Raw genomic sequence first — 18408 nt, 5'->3', positions numbered from 1 at the left:
GGTATGACGAGCTGTATTGAATCTTAGTGATTCTTGTTTGGGTGATTCATCTCTTGATAAATCTACCCACCCCACTCTTAAATGTTTTGGTAGAACCCTAGACAGGTTTTGGAAAACCCTAACCAAAGGGTATGCTAATGTGAATATCTGAAACCCTAAGTTGTTTAGGGATGTTGTGAAATGCTAGTTGAAGTTTTATTGATGATGTCTTGTTTGGGATTTTGTTATGATCGAGAAATCCTAACTTGTTAGGGTTGAGTGATCGAGAAATCCTAGAACCTTTGAAGCTGTGAAACCGGATTCGCTCAAAACAGGCAACGAATCCCGAATCGGACGAATCGGACACAATTCTGTGCCGATTCGTGTCAGGTTTGGAGGGCACGTCGTGTCCTACTGGGGCACGTCGTGTCCCGTAACGTGCCGCGATTTTCGAATTCGTGTCTCGATCCTGGAAACAAGTCCTGGTTTTTCGACGCGTTTTTAGGGTTTTGTGATTCGTTTTGAGGTTTTGCAGTGTTAAAAAGGGGCGTCGGGCTGCTGCTATGATCATTCTTTGTTGCTGTCGAACGACCACAGTCCAGTTGCTGCGTGCGAGGAGCGAACCGAACGACCACAGTCCAGTTACTGCGTCACTACAGTCTAGACTCTACAGGTAAGGAACCGAACCGTGAACGGGTTTACAATTTCAGTTTTAAGTTGCTGTGTTGTATAGCCTGCGTATATATAGTCTGCGTAATACGTATATATAGTAAACCCCGAACCCTTATATATAGTCTGCGTAATACAGTGTATATATAGTCTGCGTAACAAGTCTATATAGTGTTGTATGATTGCGTGTATCTCCTGGCTGCCGCTGGGTATTGCGCTTGTCATATATGCATGGGAGACTGTATTGGGAAGAAGTAAGAACATATCTGCCCGACTGAGAGTGTGACCAAGTTCGAAACCCAAATCGATTGCTTCAGAATCATAGGTAAAAGAATTGCAAGACATACAAAAGTAAAGCCTAGCCATGTGTATCTCAAGTATAGGGCAATAAATGAAAATATTAATAATTATTAATGCAAGAAAGAGCAACGCCCATAGGCCAGCTTTGGCAGCATCGCTCCTGCATCCATATGCAACAAATATATATTTAAGATTCGAGGTTCAGTTCCAACATAGTTTCTATTATCAGATCTGAACAGTGTGCCTCTACACCTTGAGTTGGAACCTTATAGTTATTATCCTCCAGGTGGCCATTCATACAGTTTGGCAGGTCATTCAACTACATTTAGTGTTTGACCTCAATGTTCATCACATTATTTATATTTCCAAGCAAATGAGAAAATTACATCGAATGACTCTGACTGTCTTTGTGGAAGTTTAGAGTTTAAAAAAAGAAGAAGGAATTTATACAGTCATTGATCTCGTCTGAAAAATAATCAGTTTAATAAATTCTGAAACCCTGTCTTGTCTCAGAACTTAGAAGCATAAAACGACTGACAGAGAGCTGTTACAAAATTCTGTCGCCTGTAAGAGAAAAGTCTCTGTGGCCAGAACAAGAGAATAAACACGACAAACTTTGCTGCCTTTTCATTGTATATGTATATAAATTTAAATTTTAGGTAAATAGTTTCGTAATACAACAGTTTGTTCATTTTTACAGCAGTTTGTTCATTTAAATTTTTACAGCAGTTTGTTAATTTTTTTTACAGGTTGAGGTAACATGGCTCAATCAAAGGCAGGGGCAGCAAGGAAGGGCAAGAATGTCATGGGTAGAGATGCTCTTCCTCCCCCAATATCATCAGAGTCTGCTGCAAGTAATGTTGAGGGAAGAGGACTTAAAGACAATGAAAAATATCCATTGTGGAAATATGTCGCAAGAGAGGATGCGCCAAACAACAAGGGAAAGGGAGGAGGCAATGTGCAATGGAAATGCAGTTTTTGTAACATTTCTTTCACAAGCACATATCACCGTGTGAGAGCACATTTGTTGGCTATACCTGGTAAGGGGATTGGAGCTTGTAAAGATATTCCTTCACAAAAGAGAAAAGAATTGGAAAAGGAGGCCCATGTTGGTATGGAACATGTGGCACTGGCTTCAAAATCAAAAGCACCCAAGGGCAAGAATGAAGACCCCCTTCCATTTTTGAGGAAAGCCACCACCAAATTTCCATTTGAGAGTTCTACTTCTACTGGGGGACAAGCATTAAAAAGAAGATCACTTGGTCCAATGGACAGGATTTTCCAAAAAGAGAGACGGGAAGAGCTTGATCTCACCATTGCCTTCTTCTTCTATCAAAACTTCATATCATTTAATGTTGCACGTTCACCTTTATTTGTTGAGATGTGCCGAGCTCTAACTCAAGGGGCTCCAGCAGGGTATGTGCCTCCTGGGTCAGAGAAGCTGAGAACCACATTGTTGACGAAGGCAAAAAAAGAGGTGCAAAAAATGCTCGAGCCTATTAGGGCATCATGGCCAACATCTGGGGTTAGCATTGTTTCTGATGGATGGACAGATCCAGCACGACACCCAATCATCAACTTCATGGTGTCTTCCTTGAATGGTCCAGTTTTCCTGAAAGCAGTGGATACACTTGGCGAATACAAGGATGCACAATTTATGGGTGAGTTATTTATTAGAGTTGTTGAAGAGGTAGGTGTTGATTCTTGTGTGCAAATCATTACAGATAATGCACCTGTTTGCAAGGCGGCTGGCATGATTGTGGAAGCTAAATATCCACAAGTGTTTTGGACACCTTGCATTGTCCATTCATTGAACTTAGCACTGAAATCCATTGCTTCTGATGTGCTTTGGATTGGAAGCATTATTGAGGATGCAAGACATATACGTAACTTTGTGCAAAATCATACAAATGCCCTCACTATCTACAAGGAGTACAACAATCTATCATTGTTGAAGATTGCTGATACACGGTTTGCATCTTCATTCACGATGTTGAAGAGGTTGAGGGAGGTCAAGACTGCTCTTGGGTACATGGTTATTTATGAGTTTTGGTCTTTTTGGAGAAAGACAGATCAGGCAGCCTCTAAAAGAGTGAAGGACACGGTACTAGATGATGCTTGGTGGGAGAGGGTAGATCTAATTATTCGGATCATGGACCCTATCATCTCTTTGCTTCGAGTTGCAGATACAGACAAACCCATCCTAGGATTGGTTTATGAGGGATGGGATTCCATGATTGAGTCTGTGAGGAGCATTATTCTACAGAGTGAGTGCCCCCCGTATGAGACATCACCAGAGGCCTTCTGTGATACCATACATGATATTCTTGTCCGCAGATGGGACAAGAATTGTACACCTTTACATTGTTTGGCTCACTCATTGAACCCCAAATACTACAGCCATGAGTGGCTGAATGGTGGACCTTCCCGCAGATTCCCTCCTCACATGGATGGTGAAATCTCACAGGGGAGGAAAGAGGCATTGAAGCGGATTTATCAGGATAGTGCATTGCTTGCTGAGGTGGAGGATGCCTTTGCAGAGTTTTCCACTGGCACTGGTCGATTTGGAGGTTATGATGTGATTAGAGACAGGGGGCTTAAGAAGCCCTACTCTTGGTGGGCAAATCATGGGGCAACAAGCCCTCCTCTTCAGCACTTAGCCATGAGGCTCCTCTCTCAGGTGACTTCATCCTCTTGTTGCAAGAGGAATTGGAGCACATATGGGAATTTGCATACTGTGAAGAAGAACAGGCTTGAGTAGTCCAGCGCAGAGACAATGGTGTATGTGCACACCAACCTTCGTCTTATTTACAGGGAGAGGGAAGAGTGGTTGAGGGGAAAGACAAAGATGTGGGATGTCTTTCCTGAAGATATGGGTCTGGACACCACTGTTGAGTTGGCATTGGCCAACATGGATCTCGGTGATCCAGTGCTAAACCCTATTAGTTTTGATGACTTAGAGGGGTCAACCTCCATACCAGCAGATGCAGAGGCGACTATGGATATAGGGGAGGAGGAGGATGCAGAGGAGAGCAGTGGGGGCCATGATGATGGGGACAATGATGCTGATTCTGATGCTGATTGATGCCTTGAGGCTTGTATACCTATAGTTGTTTTATATTTTCTATTTCTATTTGCCATTGGCATTGCACCAACACTACCTATGTAACAAATTTTGATTTGATGACTTAATGAGAAAACTACAGTTGTCAGTGTGTTTATCTTACTATCTAGTATCTTGTAGTTGTAAGTTGTCTTTAAGTTATGAATTATGAATCATGATTTAAATTTTTAATAGATTTATGATTTATCATTTATGTGACCAGTACCACTGACATTTATTTGACTTTTGTATGACTATGTACTATGCATGCTAATAGCTATAGATGGATGAAGATCTATGTTTGAAATCAATAAATTTGTATCATTAATTAAAATTTGTGTAAGAAATATGCTAATAACTAATTTTTAATATATATATATATATATATTTTTAATAAAATAATATATAACGTGTCCTAACGTGTCATGTTCCGGGGGTCAGCGTGTCCCGAATCCGACACCACGAATCCCGAATCCTACGTGTCCCGAATCCCCGTGTCAGGTGACTTAGCTTTGAAGTTTTGGTAACAAGGTTTTCTATGTTTCTACATTGGAAACCTAGCTCATTAGGGTTTGGTGGAATGTGTGAGCAAGACCCTTACATTGTCTTAGAAATGTTTCCTTTGATATGTGCGTGTTTGACTGATCAAACCGTAGTGTAAATTAAGATAATTGTGAATGATATTTGTGAAGTTGGGTTTGATTAACTCATGATGTGAAATATATTTGCATAATGATGAAATCTAGGCATGTATAGATATGTCCTTTTGATTGAAATCCTAGATTGGTCTAGGTCAGATGTATTAATGTTGTCAGACATATGATATGATTATGAATTCCTAGATATATGGGTTGACCTAGTTATTGATGGTCATAAGTCTTAGGACTTAATGGAAGTCCTTGTTTTAGGATTTAATGGAAGTCCTTGTCTGAGATTCTAGGATGATGATATTTGGAAATCTAGGGTGTTGTAGCTAAACCCTAGTGAAGTTAAATTGTCTAGTATGTGTGATATAACAATCTGAAATCTATTTAGATGATTGTTAAAAATGAAAATCTAGGGTTTTGCAGTTAAATCCTAGTAGTAACATTGTCTAGTGTGAAATGTAACAATCTGAGATCTATGTATTTAATGATTGTTGAGATTGTGGAATTCTAGGGTTTTAGAGTTAAACCTTAGTCAAAGTAAAATCTCTGAAATATGATGATTTGAGATTTGTTAAGATTGCTGAAGTTGTGAAATTGGAATTCTACAGTTTTGGAATTAAACCTTAGTCGAAGTAGAAATCTCATATAAATGATAATTTGAGATTTGTGAAAGATCATTGAAATGTGGTTTTTAGTTTTGATGATTGATAAAAAATCTAGGGTTTGCAACTAACCCTAGTAGTAGTTGGTCATGTTAGTGGCTGATTGATGGTTGATTGAAAATCTAGGGGTTTGGAACTAACCTTAGTGAAAGTTGGTCAGGTTAATGACTAAGCTGTGACTGATTTTGATTCATTCTTTTGTATGAAATCTAGGATTTGTATGAATCCCTAGTGAGAAGCCTGACATATGTATTTTGAAAGGATGATAGATGCTTTGTAGATCTATATTTGTGTGAATTGTTTCTAGGGTTTGCTATATGTTGTAGTAAGGTATGTCATACCTTTGGAAGACACATTGAAACCCTAGATGGAATTAATGTTGTTATGAAGTAGTCTAGGGTGTATAACAAAGTCCCTAGTAAGATGTTGAAGAGTATATGTCTCTTGTTTGTAATTGTGTTTGGATATCTAATATGTATAAATGTGAAATGCTTTCGTGATTTTGATATGGCTAACATCATGCTTCTATAGATTTGGTTGTACTTGCTATCTAAGCTATATGCAGGCACACAATCTTCAACTTGGTGAAGATGCTCGATGTGACAAACAAGATCTATAGGTACACAATCTTCAACTTGGTGAAGATGGTCGATGTGACAAGCAAGCTATGCTGGTACACAATCTTCAACTTGGTGAAGATGCTCGATATGACAAACATGATGAGGATGATAATAACTTTGATGAAATGGTTGGAAGCCATGAACGATTCTTTGGTGACAAAAAGAAGTAGAATTCCCTAAGTTAAAAGGGAGTCTTGATGAAATCTCCCTAGGTTAAGAGGGAGCTCGAATGGAAGCAATCTCCCTAGGATAAGAGGATGGTTGAGAATATTCCTTGTAAAGGAATGATTAGATCCTCTCCGTTTAAGAGGAAGTGGCAAATATCATTCTCTGCTTCATGTGTCATGCACTAGACTAGGACTAACAATCGTAAGTTTGAGTGAGGGCCATGAGTAGGAGAAGGAAATTGGAGAATGCATTTTGAGATGTTGTTGAAAGAAGGAAAGCAGGATCCAATTGAAGAATATGTTGATGCATATGAAGTAGGAAGAATAATGTATGATTAAGGAATCTTCTGTCAAAGATTCAGTTGATAGTCCTACTATGGAAAGTTGAGAAGCAACATCTGTTGTCTGGTAGACCCCGGAGGTTTTTATTTGATTATGTACATGTGAAAATATTATTGATTGGGGTTGTGTTTGTACAGGTGAATCTCTTGAAGGATTTGATATGCTGATTACCAATCAAGTTTGATTAGGAGATATTGGTCATTCTTGATTTGCCGGATCAAGGGTTATTGAGGCTTTGTGAGTGAAGCATTGCCTGGGAAGACATTTGGTTGACAGTTTGTGTTGATGTTTGAGTCCTGAAGTTGGAAAGGTGGTGTTGATCAAAGAGCGCTTTTTTGGATACACACCTGGATTTTTGGGTTGATGGTTAGCAAGTAAGCTCGTGAGTACCTAGAGGGGCTGAAATCTTGAGTCCATCTTAGTCCCACCTGGATATATTGCCCTGGTCAGGAATCTAGTTCATGGCATTGCGGTGCCTAAACTATTGAGTGAGTATTTGAATAGATTGCCCTGGTCAGGAATCTAGTCCATGGAATTGCGGTGCCTAAAGTTTTTCATGGTTCATATAGTTTGAGATCTTCCATTGTATTTGTACATTATGAATACCTCCCTAGTTAAGAGGGAGTGTTGGAAAATGTAACTATGTTCAGTCTTCAATAATGTACTTGAGTCATCATGTAATGTACTTCTCAAAAGAATAAAGAAAAGAATTTTTATTATTATTATTGTGACATATTAAAGCATGGGTTTCATGCTCGGGTCACCATGTTTTAGGTCAAAGTCCCCATTGTGGACTTCTAGGATTTACTCAGAGTTTATAGAATTATTGTACATTTAAAGAGACCCTTCTTGGGCTTTTGAATAATGTAAAAAGGTTAAGTATTGAGTCAAATATGAATTATGTGACCTCCACACCATGTCGGCCTAAGGGAACATCAAGTCGGCCTAAGGACCCTATTCGATCCCACAAGAAGCCTATAAAAGGAAGCACATCGAATTCATTTGGAGGATCATTCTCTCATCAAGTTTGAATTCTCTTGTTGCTGGGCAGAAGTGCGAAGTTCTCTTGTAGCTGGGAAAAGGTGCGAAGTATGTTGACGAGAAGCCAAAGTGAATGCGGGTTTGGGGAAGTCTAAGGAGAAAGAAAAAATCAAAATCTTAGCGCCTCTCTCTCTGTGTTTCGTATTATGGATTGGGACAATGAAGTCTCCTAAGTTTCGATGTTGCCAGAAGCTGCTAGTTGTTGTAAGTTGCTGCCATAGTCAAAGCTGTTGGAAAGAGGTCGAAATTCAAGGAGGCTGACTTGGTGTGGAGGGAAGGTCTGGTCAAGGTCTAGGGTGAAGAGTCTCAAAGAATACTATTGAATGGAAGAGTTATCTCGACTGGGTTTTCCCGTCAATGGGGTTTTCCCATCAAGGGGTTTTTGCCCTGGCATGTGCCTACATCTTGTGTCTATTGTTTTATGAAGATATAAATAATTGTATTAATAAGAAACTTCACAAGTAATTATCAAGATCAAGAAAATCTTTACTACCTTTATGATATTCCAACATTTTTAACCCATGATTCTAGGGCCGACGTCTAGGGTTTCGTAGTTGTTTTGTGCATTTTCAGCCATTAGAAAATTTGTGTTAACCTATCTCTTGATTACCTTTTCAATAGCCTTGGATATTTCGTTGATAACATCATTAATAGGCAAATTTTCATTTGCTGTCATAAATTTTGCATGCTGTAAAAGTGTACCTTGTGAAAATTTCACCACTAAAATCCTATTGCAACAACTGAAATTATTTCTTCTAACTGTAACTTAATTAACAATTTATTGCTACGACAACAACGAAATAATCACACTGCAATCTTCACAAAAATATTGTGGAAAATAAAAGCGCTGGAAATTGAGAACATACTGGCACATGCACAATAAATTTGAGACAGTTATTTTTGGACAAAAGTCCCCTGGAAAATCCAACTTGGGAAAATCGATGCAGTAGCTGAGGGTTTTAATTATTAAGCAACAGTGAAATAATCTAAGTACAATCTGAATGCCTAAAACTGACAATCCTGCAGAGAAAATACTGGCAAAACTATTGTGAGGAATTTTCCTCACCCCCACAGGCAATCCTAGCTCAATCAAGCCAATTGAACTGGCTCTCCAACTACTTCTGCGCAGACCCGTCATCAACTTTGCACAGGCCTGAAACTTGATGGCCTAGAGCTGCCTCGAATCAACTTCTGATTGACTGTCGCTGGTCTGGGAGCCTCTGGCTTGGCCCTATGGAAATTCTTTCGACCACTAGCACCTGAAACAACCCTTCCTCCATCTGAATCGAACTACCCTCTAGAGACTTCTGTGCAGACCCTGCATCAACCTCTCTGTGGATCTTTCTGCCTGTTTGCAATGTATTCTCTGGAACTGGAAAGTCTTCCTCTGGATGATTGCCATTGTCCTAACCCCTCTCTGTCTCTGCTTCCTTCTTTGGCTCGAACTCTTCCGGCAACTGCTGCTGCTCTTTGGAGGATTGAACTGCCCAAGGAAATCAATCTCAAGTGTGTGTTCTCCATCTACCCATTGACTTCCTCTTATAATCTCTAGTTGGGACTCCGACGACCAAGATTAAAATATAATTGATGGCTGAGATCATATCGGGATCGATTCGTGTGAGTTTCTAGATGATTCACACCTTCTCAATTAACACTGATTAATTAACCCCTTTTCCTAAGTTTAGACTTAGGAAATATTTAAACTTAGGCTAATATTATAATTGAGACACATCTACGTGGAATTTCCATAAACGATTTCTAGGTTATGGAGAATTCCTGTGTTTTAGCCTCTGCACAAAGTTTCGAAACTAGAACACCTCCGATGCTACAAAAACTAACAACCTCAATTCGTAATTTATAACAACAATCTTTAAGTTGATGGTGGCATGTAGAAAAACCATCTTGAAAATCTATAAGACTTATATCGGCCTCTTAGGCTATAGATAGTGGTTTCTTCATGCCCATCATCTCATTTTTGCCTCGACCCTTTCTTTATTGAATAAATTTATTGGGTATATAAAATAACAAGCTTCTTAGAGGTCATTTGGCTTAGGAATCTCTGACTTATATACCTTTGAGTCTTGTTGCGGAAATCTTCCTTGTGGGGATAACATTCAACCACAAAGCAACAGGGGAGAAACCACTTAGGTGAGAATGGTGGTTGATCTCTTTGTTGCCCTAGACCTAGAGTGCCTAGTGAGGCTTTGCATTAGGCTGCTAGATTTTCTGTTAATAACGATCATTCCACATGTTTCAATCTCTAGCAAAAGATATCTATTAGGATAGAGTGCCTCCTCAAAATGGAAAATGTCAAGGTCAAGAGAGCCAATGTCTACCTCAAAAGTCTCCAAGATAGGTCTTTCCACTAAAAACCATGAAAACGTGTGCAAGATCCAACTTCTACAAAGGAATACATACATGGTACGTTCCTTCTAGAATAGCATGCAATGGCTACAAGTGTGGTCTCCAAGATGTAACAATCATTAAATAGTGTGCCAGTTAAATCGCCTAGTGTGAGGTGTCAAACCATCAGATACCTCAAGATGTTAACAAATGTTAGATTTTGGTAGCATTAGACGTGTTCTAGTCTCGATTTGTGTTGGAGAGGCTAAAGAACATGTGATCTCAAAACCCAGAAAAGGTTTTGAGAGAAAACACCTAGAGACCTCTCAATTAAGTTAATTGATCAATAATTAAGTGTTTTTTAAGTCTAACTTAGGAAAATTGATTAATTAACAATAATTAATTGAGAAAGATCGAGAAAGCTCTAGAGACTCACACGGATTGAGTCTAAGATGATCTTAGCTGTTGATAATGATTTAATCATGGCCATTGGTGATCCAACGAGAGATTATAAGAGCATATCGATGGGATGAGGAGAGACACATCGAGCAAGAGGGAGAGCAAGTTCCCTAGCAGATTGAGCTATCCAGTGCAGTGATTCAACAAGGAAGAAGAGTTTGAGCCAGAGAAGGAGAGCATCAGTGATTAAGGGAGCAACAATAGAGAGGCAGAAGGATTTTCCTAGTGTCGGAGAGCCAATAGAAGGGAGGCCGAAATATTCTGCAGAGAAAGCCGTCCAGGTGGTGCGAGTTAGCCAGTTTAGTAGAGCGAATAGCTAGGAAGGGTTTGGATTAGTTGCTGGAGGCTGAAAAGACATTCTGGAAGGCAGAGCAAATTTTTCCAGTGGCAGGAGAAGGCTAGACGACCAATTTTGGAGCAATTCCAGAGGCCATACGGACTGCGGAGGTTAGGAGTGCGAGCATCCGAGAGGCATTGCAAGCAAGCCAGAGGGAGGCTCAGTGATTTTGCATAAGGAAGAAATTTTCTCCAAACTATTTTGGCGAGATTATTTGCTAGAGGATTGCCTGTTTGACATCCAAATATTGTGCTCAGAGTTTTTGCTGCTGAATACCCTCATCTGTTGCATCGATTTTCCCTTCAGGGTTTTTTCGAGGACTATTAGTCCAAAATATTGGTGTTGATTTTTATGTGTGTGCATCTATTTCTCAGTTCCTGATTTTACTTCTGCAGTGTATTTTTATTGTGAAGAATTGTGGTGTGATTTATTCGTTATTTGCCGTAAAACAAATATTCAACTATTCAGCTAGAAGAATAAATTCTAGTTGCTGCAATTCATGGAAATTTCACAATGAACACCTTGGAATAAGTGGTGACTCTTCTCTAGTAGTAAAATAATGATAGAGATGGATAAATGCCTCAACTTCTGTGCCAAATGAGGTGGGCGCTCCATCTAGATGGTCAATCCATAACAAACCTCCTCAAGTACGAACATATGCCAATTAAGCAAGGGCACTCTAGAACCAAGCCTCTAACCAAGTGCAAAGTAGTCAAACTAACTGTTCAGAAGGCTAAAATGACTCCATGAAGAGTACACAAGTGGAGCTTTCTGTCAATGTAGTTGATCCATGCCAAATGAAGTGATATATGCACCCAAAACCATCAAGTGCACAAGGGAATTCACACAAGAGAGTTCAATCCTCTTCAAACCTGCTCAAATAAAACCTAAAATATCTGGAATCATGTGAAAGTGGTGCACCATCCAAACACTGTCATAAGTGTAATAATAATGATATCGAGGTGTAATCCATAACTGTTCAGAAGGCTAAAATGACTCCATGAAGAGTACGCAAGTGGAGCGCTCTGTCACTGTAGTTGATCCATGCCATAATGAAGTGATATATGCACCCAGAACCATCAAGTGCACAAGGGAATTCACACAAGAGAGTTCAATCCTCTTCAAACCTGCTCAAATAAAATCTAAAATATCTGGAATCGTGTGAAAGTGGTGCACCGTCCAAACACTGTCATAAGTGTAATAATAATGATATCAAGGTGTAATCCATAGACGAAAACATGCTAGGAGACATACCTCCCAGGCCCCATGAAATATCTAACATGCCTAATGTTGAAATTTGGCGAAGCTTCAGGATGAATTTCCCCAAGAGGAATCCAATTATCCCAAGGAGAAACCTCTTTGCCCCAAACAAGAATTCAAATTGATGAAAGGAATTATTATTTTGGTATTATTTTGTCACTCCTCTCATTATTATTTAATGTGGCATAAATCTATTTGGGCAAGCAATCATGTCGGCTTCAATATCAAGAGCAAATTTTAAAGGTCTTCCTCAAGTCGACCTCACTAAATTGAAGAGACACGTTGGCACAAGTTTAGGCTGGCTCCTTTCTTAGTGGCACCCTTTCACCCAATCAAATGCCTATATATTCGACCCTTTATGGCTCATTTGAAACACACAACTCACTCACATTTTGATATGAAATTTTGGTGGCAAGGAAGCTTTGTTCCAACATTCAAAGGAAGGCTAACTCTATGGTTTTTTGCTGAGATTTGCAGCCTATCTCACTGGATCAAATGTGGCCTACCTCAGTCCTCATGCAGCCTAGTTCTATGGCCTTACTCTCTGATCAAATGCGGCCTACCTTAGCCCTAATGTGGCCGCTTTTGTGGCCTTTCCCTGTGGTTTATTAGCGGTCTATCTCAGACCTAATGTGGCCTCCTTCTGAGGTTTCTTTGGAGATCATTTGCGGCCTACCTTTGTGGATCTATGCGACCTATTCTGCTTCACAAGAGGCCTAATCTCTGTGGCCTATCTCAGTCTCTAATGCAGCCTATCTCAGTCCCTCTATGTGGCCTTCTCTGTGCGGAAATATGCACTCTTTCTATGTAAGTATATATGCCCTTCTTGTCCTTATTATATGCCGCATGAGGACTGTTCCAACGAGGTTAAGTGGACTTTGTATGCAGTTCGTTTGGTAAATTTTGGTGCAGCCCTAATGGCCCTAACCCCCTGCAGTTAGGGTGTTGTTTGTGTGACCTTCAAGGCTTGTTCTTATGCATCCTTTATGAGGTTTGTTAAGAGATCTTTGCGGCCTACTTGAGCATCCTTTATGTGCCCTAATCTTTTGTGTTTGGAAGTGATGTATGGCAGTGATTCTTGGCAGTATGGAAGTCAGGTATGGAAGAGATTCTTGACAATGATGTATGGCAGTAATTCCTGTAATGTATGGCCAATATGTATGGCAATGATATATGTCTCTCATGACAGTGATATATGTTCCTATATGGTAGCGATACTTGTTCCTATATGACAGTGATACTTGACTGTAATACTTGTTCCTATATGGCAGTGATACTTGATCTTATGTTTGTGATGATATATGTAACTTGAGACAGAGGTATATGCTACTTGTGACAAGTGATATATGGAGGCAGCCTTTATGGGTTCATTTGTTGATCATTAGGAGACCTATCAGAGATCTTGTGAATGCCTCCTTGATAAGCTTGACTGTTGCCTTCTCACAAGGATCTTAGGTTGGCCCTAGGAGGCCTAATGTAATTATTGTTGAAAGACTAGTGTCTCATTATAATTGTACAGTGTATCTCAGTTGAACATTTGATGAACATCTAAAGAAGAAGAAGAAGAATTAATTTTTGGGTTTTCCCCCTTGTGGGGTTTTGCCCTGGTCTCTGACCAAAAATCCTGGTGTCTTTATTGTGTATGCTTTTCTTCTAATATTCCTTACTGTTCTGTTGCATTATTGATTCTGATGTTCTCTCTATATAATTGCTTGTGATGATATGGGGTGAATGTAATGTGAAAATTGTTGAAAAAGTTTTAAAATGCAATTATATACAACAGAGATCATTCTAGCCCTAAAATTAACACCTAAAACACAATGCTAACATTTTACAAGTAGCCTGATATCAACCAAGGTGCATCAACCTGTCAATCACTGGAAGCATAATACTTTCAAACATGATTCATCAACGTGTGAGCAACCACTTTCCTCTAGACACCACAAACCCACCGTTGTAACAACGTGAGTCCAAGCCATAAGGGTAGTGCAGAGGAAAACATGTATACTGACATCATCCCCCTGAACCTGCAAAGCAAATTGAAATAACCAATGTCATCTTGCAAATCTCTGATATGTGTGATAAACATCACAGTGCTCATGGTGAAAATCATGGTGTGGGATCTCACATGGTGTGAGAGGTAATAGATATCACTAATACTTATTTTACATGTATTGTAAAATGTGAGTAAAACTATCCTGGACAATAATGCTTTTTGATGTCACATGTTTTAAATATTTGTCAATCTTAACTGGTTTATTTCAGATATTTTACTTTCTTAACTCTTCTGTTCATGTAATGATTATTGTCCAAGTATACCCGTTAGCTAAAGCTCCATGAAATGGGCTACTAGCCTAAACCAAAATTAGTATTAGCTATAAAATATAATTAATCTTTTGCTGTAAATCTTTTTTCCTATTGAAAAATACACATATATTTATGGTGTGTTAGAATGTCAAACACACATTTCGTTCTTAACTTTCATCATATGTTCTGAGAGAGGCAGTTCTTTCAGTCAGTATTATCAGAACCGGACTAGAACTGGTGGTTCCAGCTGGTCTGATCGCTGTGTGGGTCAAACCAGTCCGGTTCAAGGTCTGGAACTGGAAATGGCTGTTTCGGTACCAAACCAGCCTTTTTCCACCAAATTGGCCGGTTATGTACAATGTAACCAAGGACATTCCAAACACAATCTAAAAAAAAACGAACCAACCTTTTTCCACCAAACCGGCCAATTCCGTACTATGTGACCAAGGAATTCCAAATGCAATTAAAAAAAAAAAAAATTTGAGTGAGGAAGCTTAATATTCAACCCTATGGCCCTGCTATTGCTATGCAATTAATGGTGATATTAAATTCTTAAAGTAAAAGAGCACCCTTTTACTTAAATTTTTAACATTACCATTAATTGACTCAAGATGTTTGAGAGTGGTTCTTATTTCATTGGATTTCATATCGAGAAAGTGCAATTTTAGATCTCATTCAAAATCCAGCAGACTTAACAGTTTTTAGGATTTCAAGATTGGGGGGATTGCAACGTTTCCATTGATTATGTCGTGTATGAGGGTATGGAATTAACATTTAATCAAGAACACCAAGCCCTCTATGTACCTCGGTGTTAGTGGCATTGACTGTTGAACTCCTATATCATGAACCTAGTAAAAATGTACCCATCACTCAAACAAAATCTCGATTCGACATGTGAAGCTTTTTCTATCATATTTTAATGCTTAAAGGGTGATATTGATGATGAAGATCCCAATATAGGCAATAATTTTGATGATATATAGGTATTCGTTGTAGCATGAATTTTTTTTTGACACTAGAGGGCATCTAAAGTCTCTTTGTTGATGTATTTTTGGTTCATAAATGTATTGCACTAAGTGCTTTGGTTATATGCACTCTTATTTGCTATATAAATGAGAAATTTTGCATATTTGTGTATATACTATATATGCTTTGGATCACATGGATGCACATGAATATAGATGCTTTTATTTAAAATTTGAATATTTTATGTGTTTTTGGTTGACTGTTTTTTTGGTCCAGTTTTTTCACCGGTTCTGACCGGCTCCCGGTTCAGAGGGTTTTCTGGTTTGATCACCGGTTCGGTTATGATAAAATTGCTTTCAGTTTGATATTGTGGGTAACGTGGGGAAAACAGAGAAAGTTCAAATTATGTAGATTCTGGTCTTACTCTTGTTTTATTGGGATCTAATCCTTCTGTTCCTTTGCAAATGATTCACAATAATCAACTCTTTGTTCAGAATCCTTTTCTTTGCAAAGGTCCATCATTATGTTGGTATTATTGATGGCTTTATATACTGTACTTAGCATACCGCTGGGATAAAAGATTATTTTTATTAGATGTTGTTTGGGATAAAAGATTCTCTTGACTTCAGCATATTTCAAACACTTGGTTTCATTATGATATCAGAAATCACTTGAGAAGCTAAACCCAGATATGTTGGTAGTTCTTGGAGATATTTCTGCAAATGGATGGAAATCTACAAACGAACAATGGTTTTCCATTCTTCATCAATTTCAAGATATGCTGGGTCCTTCTATTGGTATTCCACTTTATATAGTTGTTGGTGATAGAGATGTTGGAGGCTGCAGTCAGATGAACAGATTTGTTGATTGTTCTGCTAATAGTTTGCCTGGGCTGGGATCTACTGCTTGTGGCTCCTTTTCTGTAAGCAATGTTAATTTTGTCTCCCTCAATGCAATGGCTATGGCATGTGATAGAGATGATTTGCGATTCAGTGTTGAACGAGTTATTGAAACAGAGAGTACAGAGGTTCAACTAAGGCATCAAGAAGAAGAAGAAGAAGAAGAAGAAACTAACACTTTAGAACTTCAACAAGAAAGATTTAAAGAGGAAGAAGCTATAGGTCTTGGAGCATGTGAAGAAAATGCTGAAGCTACTTCAGAGGAAGAAGCTGCTGTTCCTAAAGAACAATTTTCATGGAGACAGAATACTGCTCCAGCAGGATCTGGTCCAGTAGTTCTACTGCATCTTCCATTGCATAGAACTGATGATAGAGATTGCACAAGTATTGATATTCCCAAATGCAGCCCATGGCATAAACCATCCCACAACTGTCAGAAATCTTCTGTATCATCGGATTTGTAAGTTGAATTTTACTCCAAGCATCCCCATTTCTTTGCTGATTGAATAATAATAATATACATGCTTCTTTGTATTTCTTCAGACTACAATATGCTTTTGCCTGATGTTTCCATTTCAGACTCTATTTCCAATTTTGGTTGGCAAAGGATGTGAAATAAAGTTAAACAATAATTGACCTATTTTGGTCATTCATAGATGTTAATATAATTTCATTCCATACAAAGTTCAAGAGAGTGAGGTTTTTTAAAGTTTGTAGAAAGTTAAATTAAAAAATAACTTTCCAAATGCTGAAACATGGAGTCGCAAATTTACTAGACACAACCATTCAGGATAACCCCAACCATAGACTGAATGCATGCAATCATCGTTATGTCAGGATTCTGTATTTTCCTTTAAGCCTTAATGTTAAAATTGGAAACTAGGGCCAAACTCCATGTGGGTCACCTTATTTATGGCTGATAATATTTTTCATAGATTCCTCTCGTCGAGAGGTGTAGGATTGATCTAAAGATCATCCGATTCCGATAAGTATTTATGGGGATATGAATTTATTTTGATTATTGACAAATTATCAAAGTCGGCCAGCAACTTATGTAGGCTCAGACGCCCAACAGACACATCAATTCACCTTCAACATTTGGATATAAATACAAGATGACTCCTCCTCATTTGGTCACTCCTCATCATATCTCTCTCTCTCCTGCGCAGAAAAAGAGTCTCTTCTCTCTCCTACGTAGAAAGACTCTCTCTCACACGTGAGCTGAAACAGGTCGTTCAAAGTTTTGGACTGGTGCACGGTGAAATCTTGGACTGGTGCACGACGAAGTCTTGGACTGGTGCACGACGAAGTCTTGGACTGATGCACAACGAAGTCTTGGACTGGTGCATGGTGAAATCTTGGACTGGTGCACGACGAAGTCTTGGATTGATGCACGACGAAGTCTTGGACTAGTGCACGGTGAAATCTTGGACTGGTGCACGACGAAGTCTTGGACTAATGCGCGGTGAAGTCTTGGACTGGTGCACGGCGAAATCTTGCACTGGTGCATGGTGAACGACTCACTGGTGGAGACTTGACGAGTTCGATCTAGGGTTTGCTGCTGCTGATATAAATCAGATCTTTGTACTATTTCTCTCTGTTGAATTATTGAAGATAAAAGAAGATTTGATCAAAGGGTTTCCCCATATTGGGGTTTGCCCCTAGCTAGCTGCCACATCTTGTGTCTCTTGTCTTGGCTTGTTTTCTGTTGATCGTTTAAATGTTCTATTTGCACTTTACTTAATGTACATGTGATTGCTAATCTGTGGATAATAATAAGAAAGATAAGTAAACTGCTCTAAGCCTAGAACATACCATAACTTAACATGGTATCAGAGGTGAGGTGAAGACAAAGCCCAAGCAAGAGTAAGAGCAATCACCAAAGAGAAGGTTGGCAAGGCTATCTGAAAGAAATCATGCGGTCCTCAACACACTTCCCTGCTGAAGACAAACTCCGTGAGAATTCTGACTATCACAGATGGAAGATGTCTCTCGATCTAACATTAGAAGAACAGGAAGTGTTGGACCATGTGAGAGGCGGAATTGTTGAGCCTCCATCAAATGCATCTGTTGCTGCTAGGAACAAATGGACCAAGGGAGTGCCCTGATAAAAGGGACTCACACCGGGACAATGATCAAAATCCCTCTCAAAGCAATCAAAGGAATGGCAAGTCAAATGACAAAGGTAAAAGAAGTGTCGGAAATCAAGGAAGAGGGCAACCATTCAAGAAGGCAAGAAATTCCAGATATGAATCTAACACTGTTGACAATAAGCAAGATGAATATTATCTACCAGCTGCTTTATCT

General features: G+C 39.1%; 1 protein-coding gene across 2 annotated transcripts in view; it reads left to right on the top strand.

The window, feature by feature from the left end:
- Positions 1 to 18408, top strand: part of LOC149166278 (uncharacterized) — a 276820-nt gene that overhangs the window by 78477 nt on the left and 179935 nt on the right. For both annotated transcript variants that reach the window (XM_089432527.1, XM_089432528.1), the window contains exon 2: positions 15867 to 16561. In XM_089432527.1, the coding sequence (XP_089288653.1) occupies positions 15867 to 16561 (695 nt within the window). The remainder of the gene's footprint in view (positions 1 to 15866; positions 16562 to 18408) is intronic.

Source organism: Pinus tabuliformis, chromosome 5_1 (assembly GCF_031772625.1).
Source record: "Pinus tabuliformis cultivar Carrire ecotype Pingquan chromosome 5_1, CPIR1, whole genome shotgun sequence".
Classification (NCBI taxonomy): domain Eukaryota; kingdom Viridiplantae; phylum Streptophyta; class Pinopsida; order Pinales; family Pinaceae; genus Pinus; species Pinus tabuliformis.
This window is presented reverse-complemented; position numbering and strand designations above follow the sequence as displayed.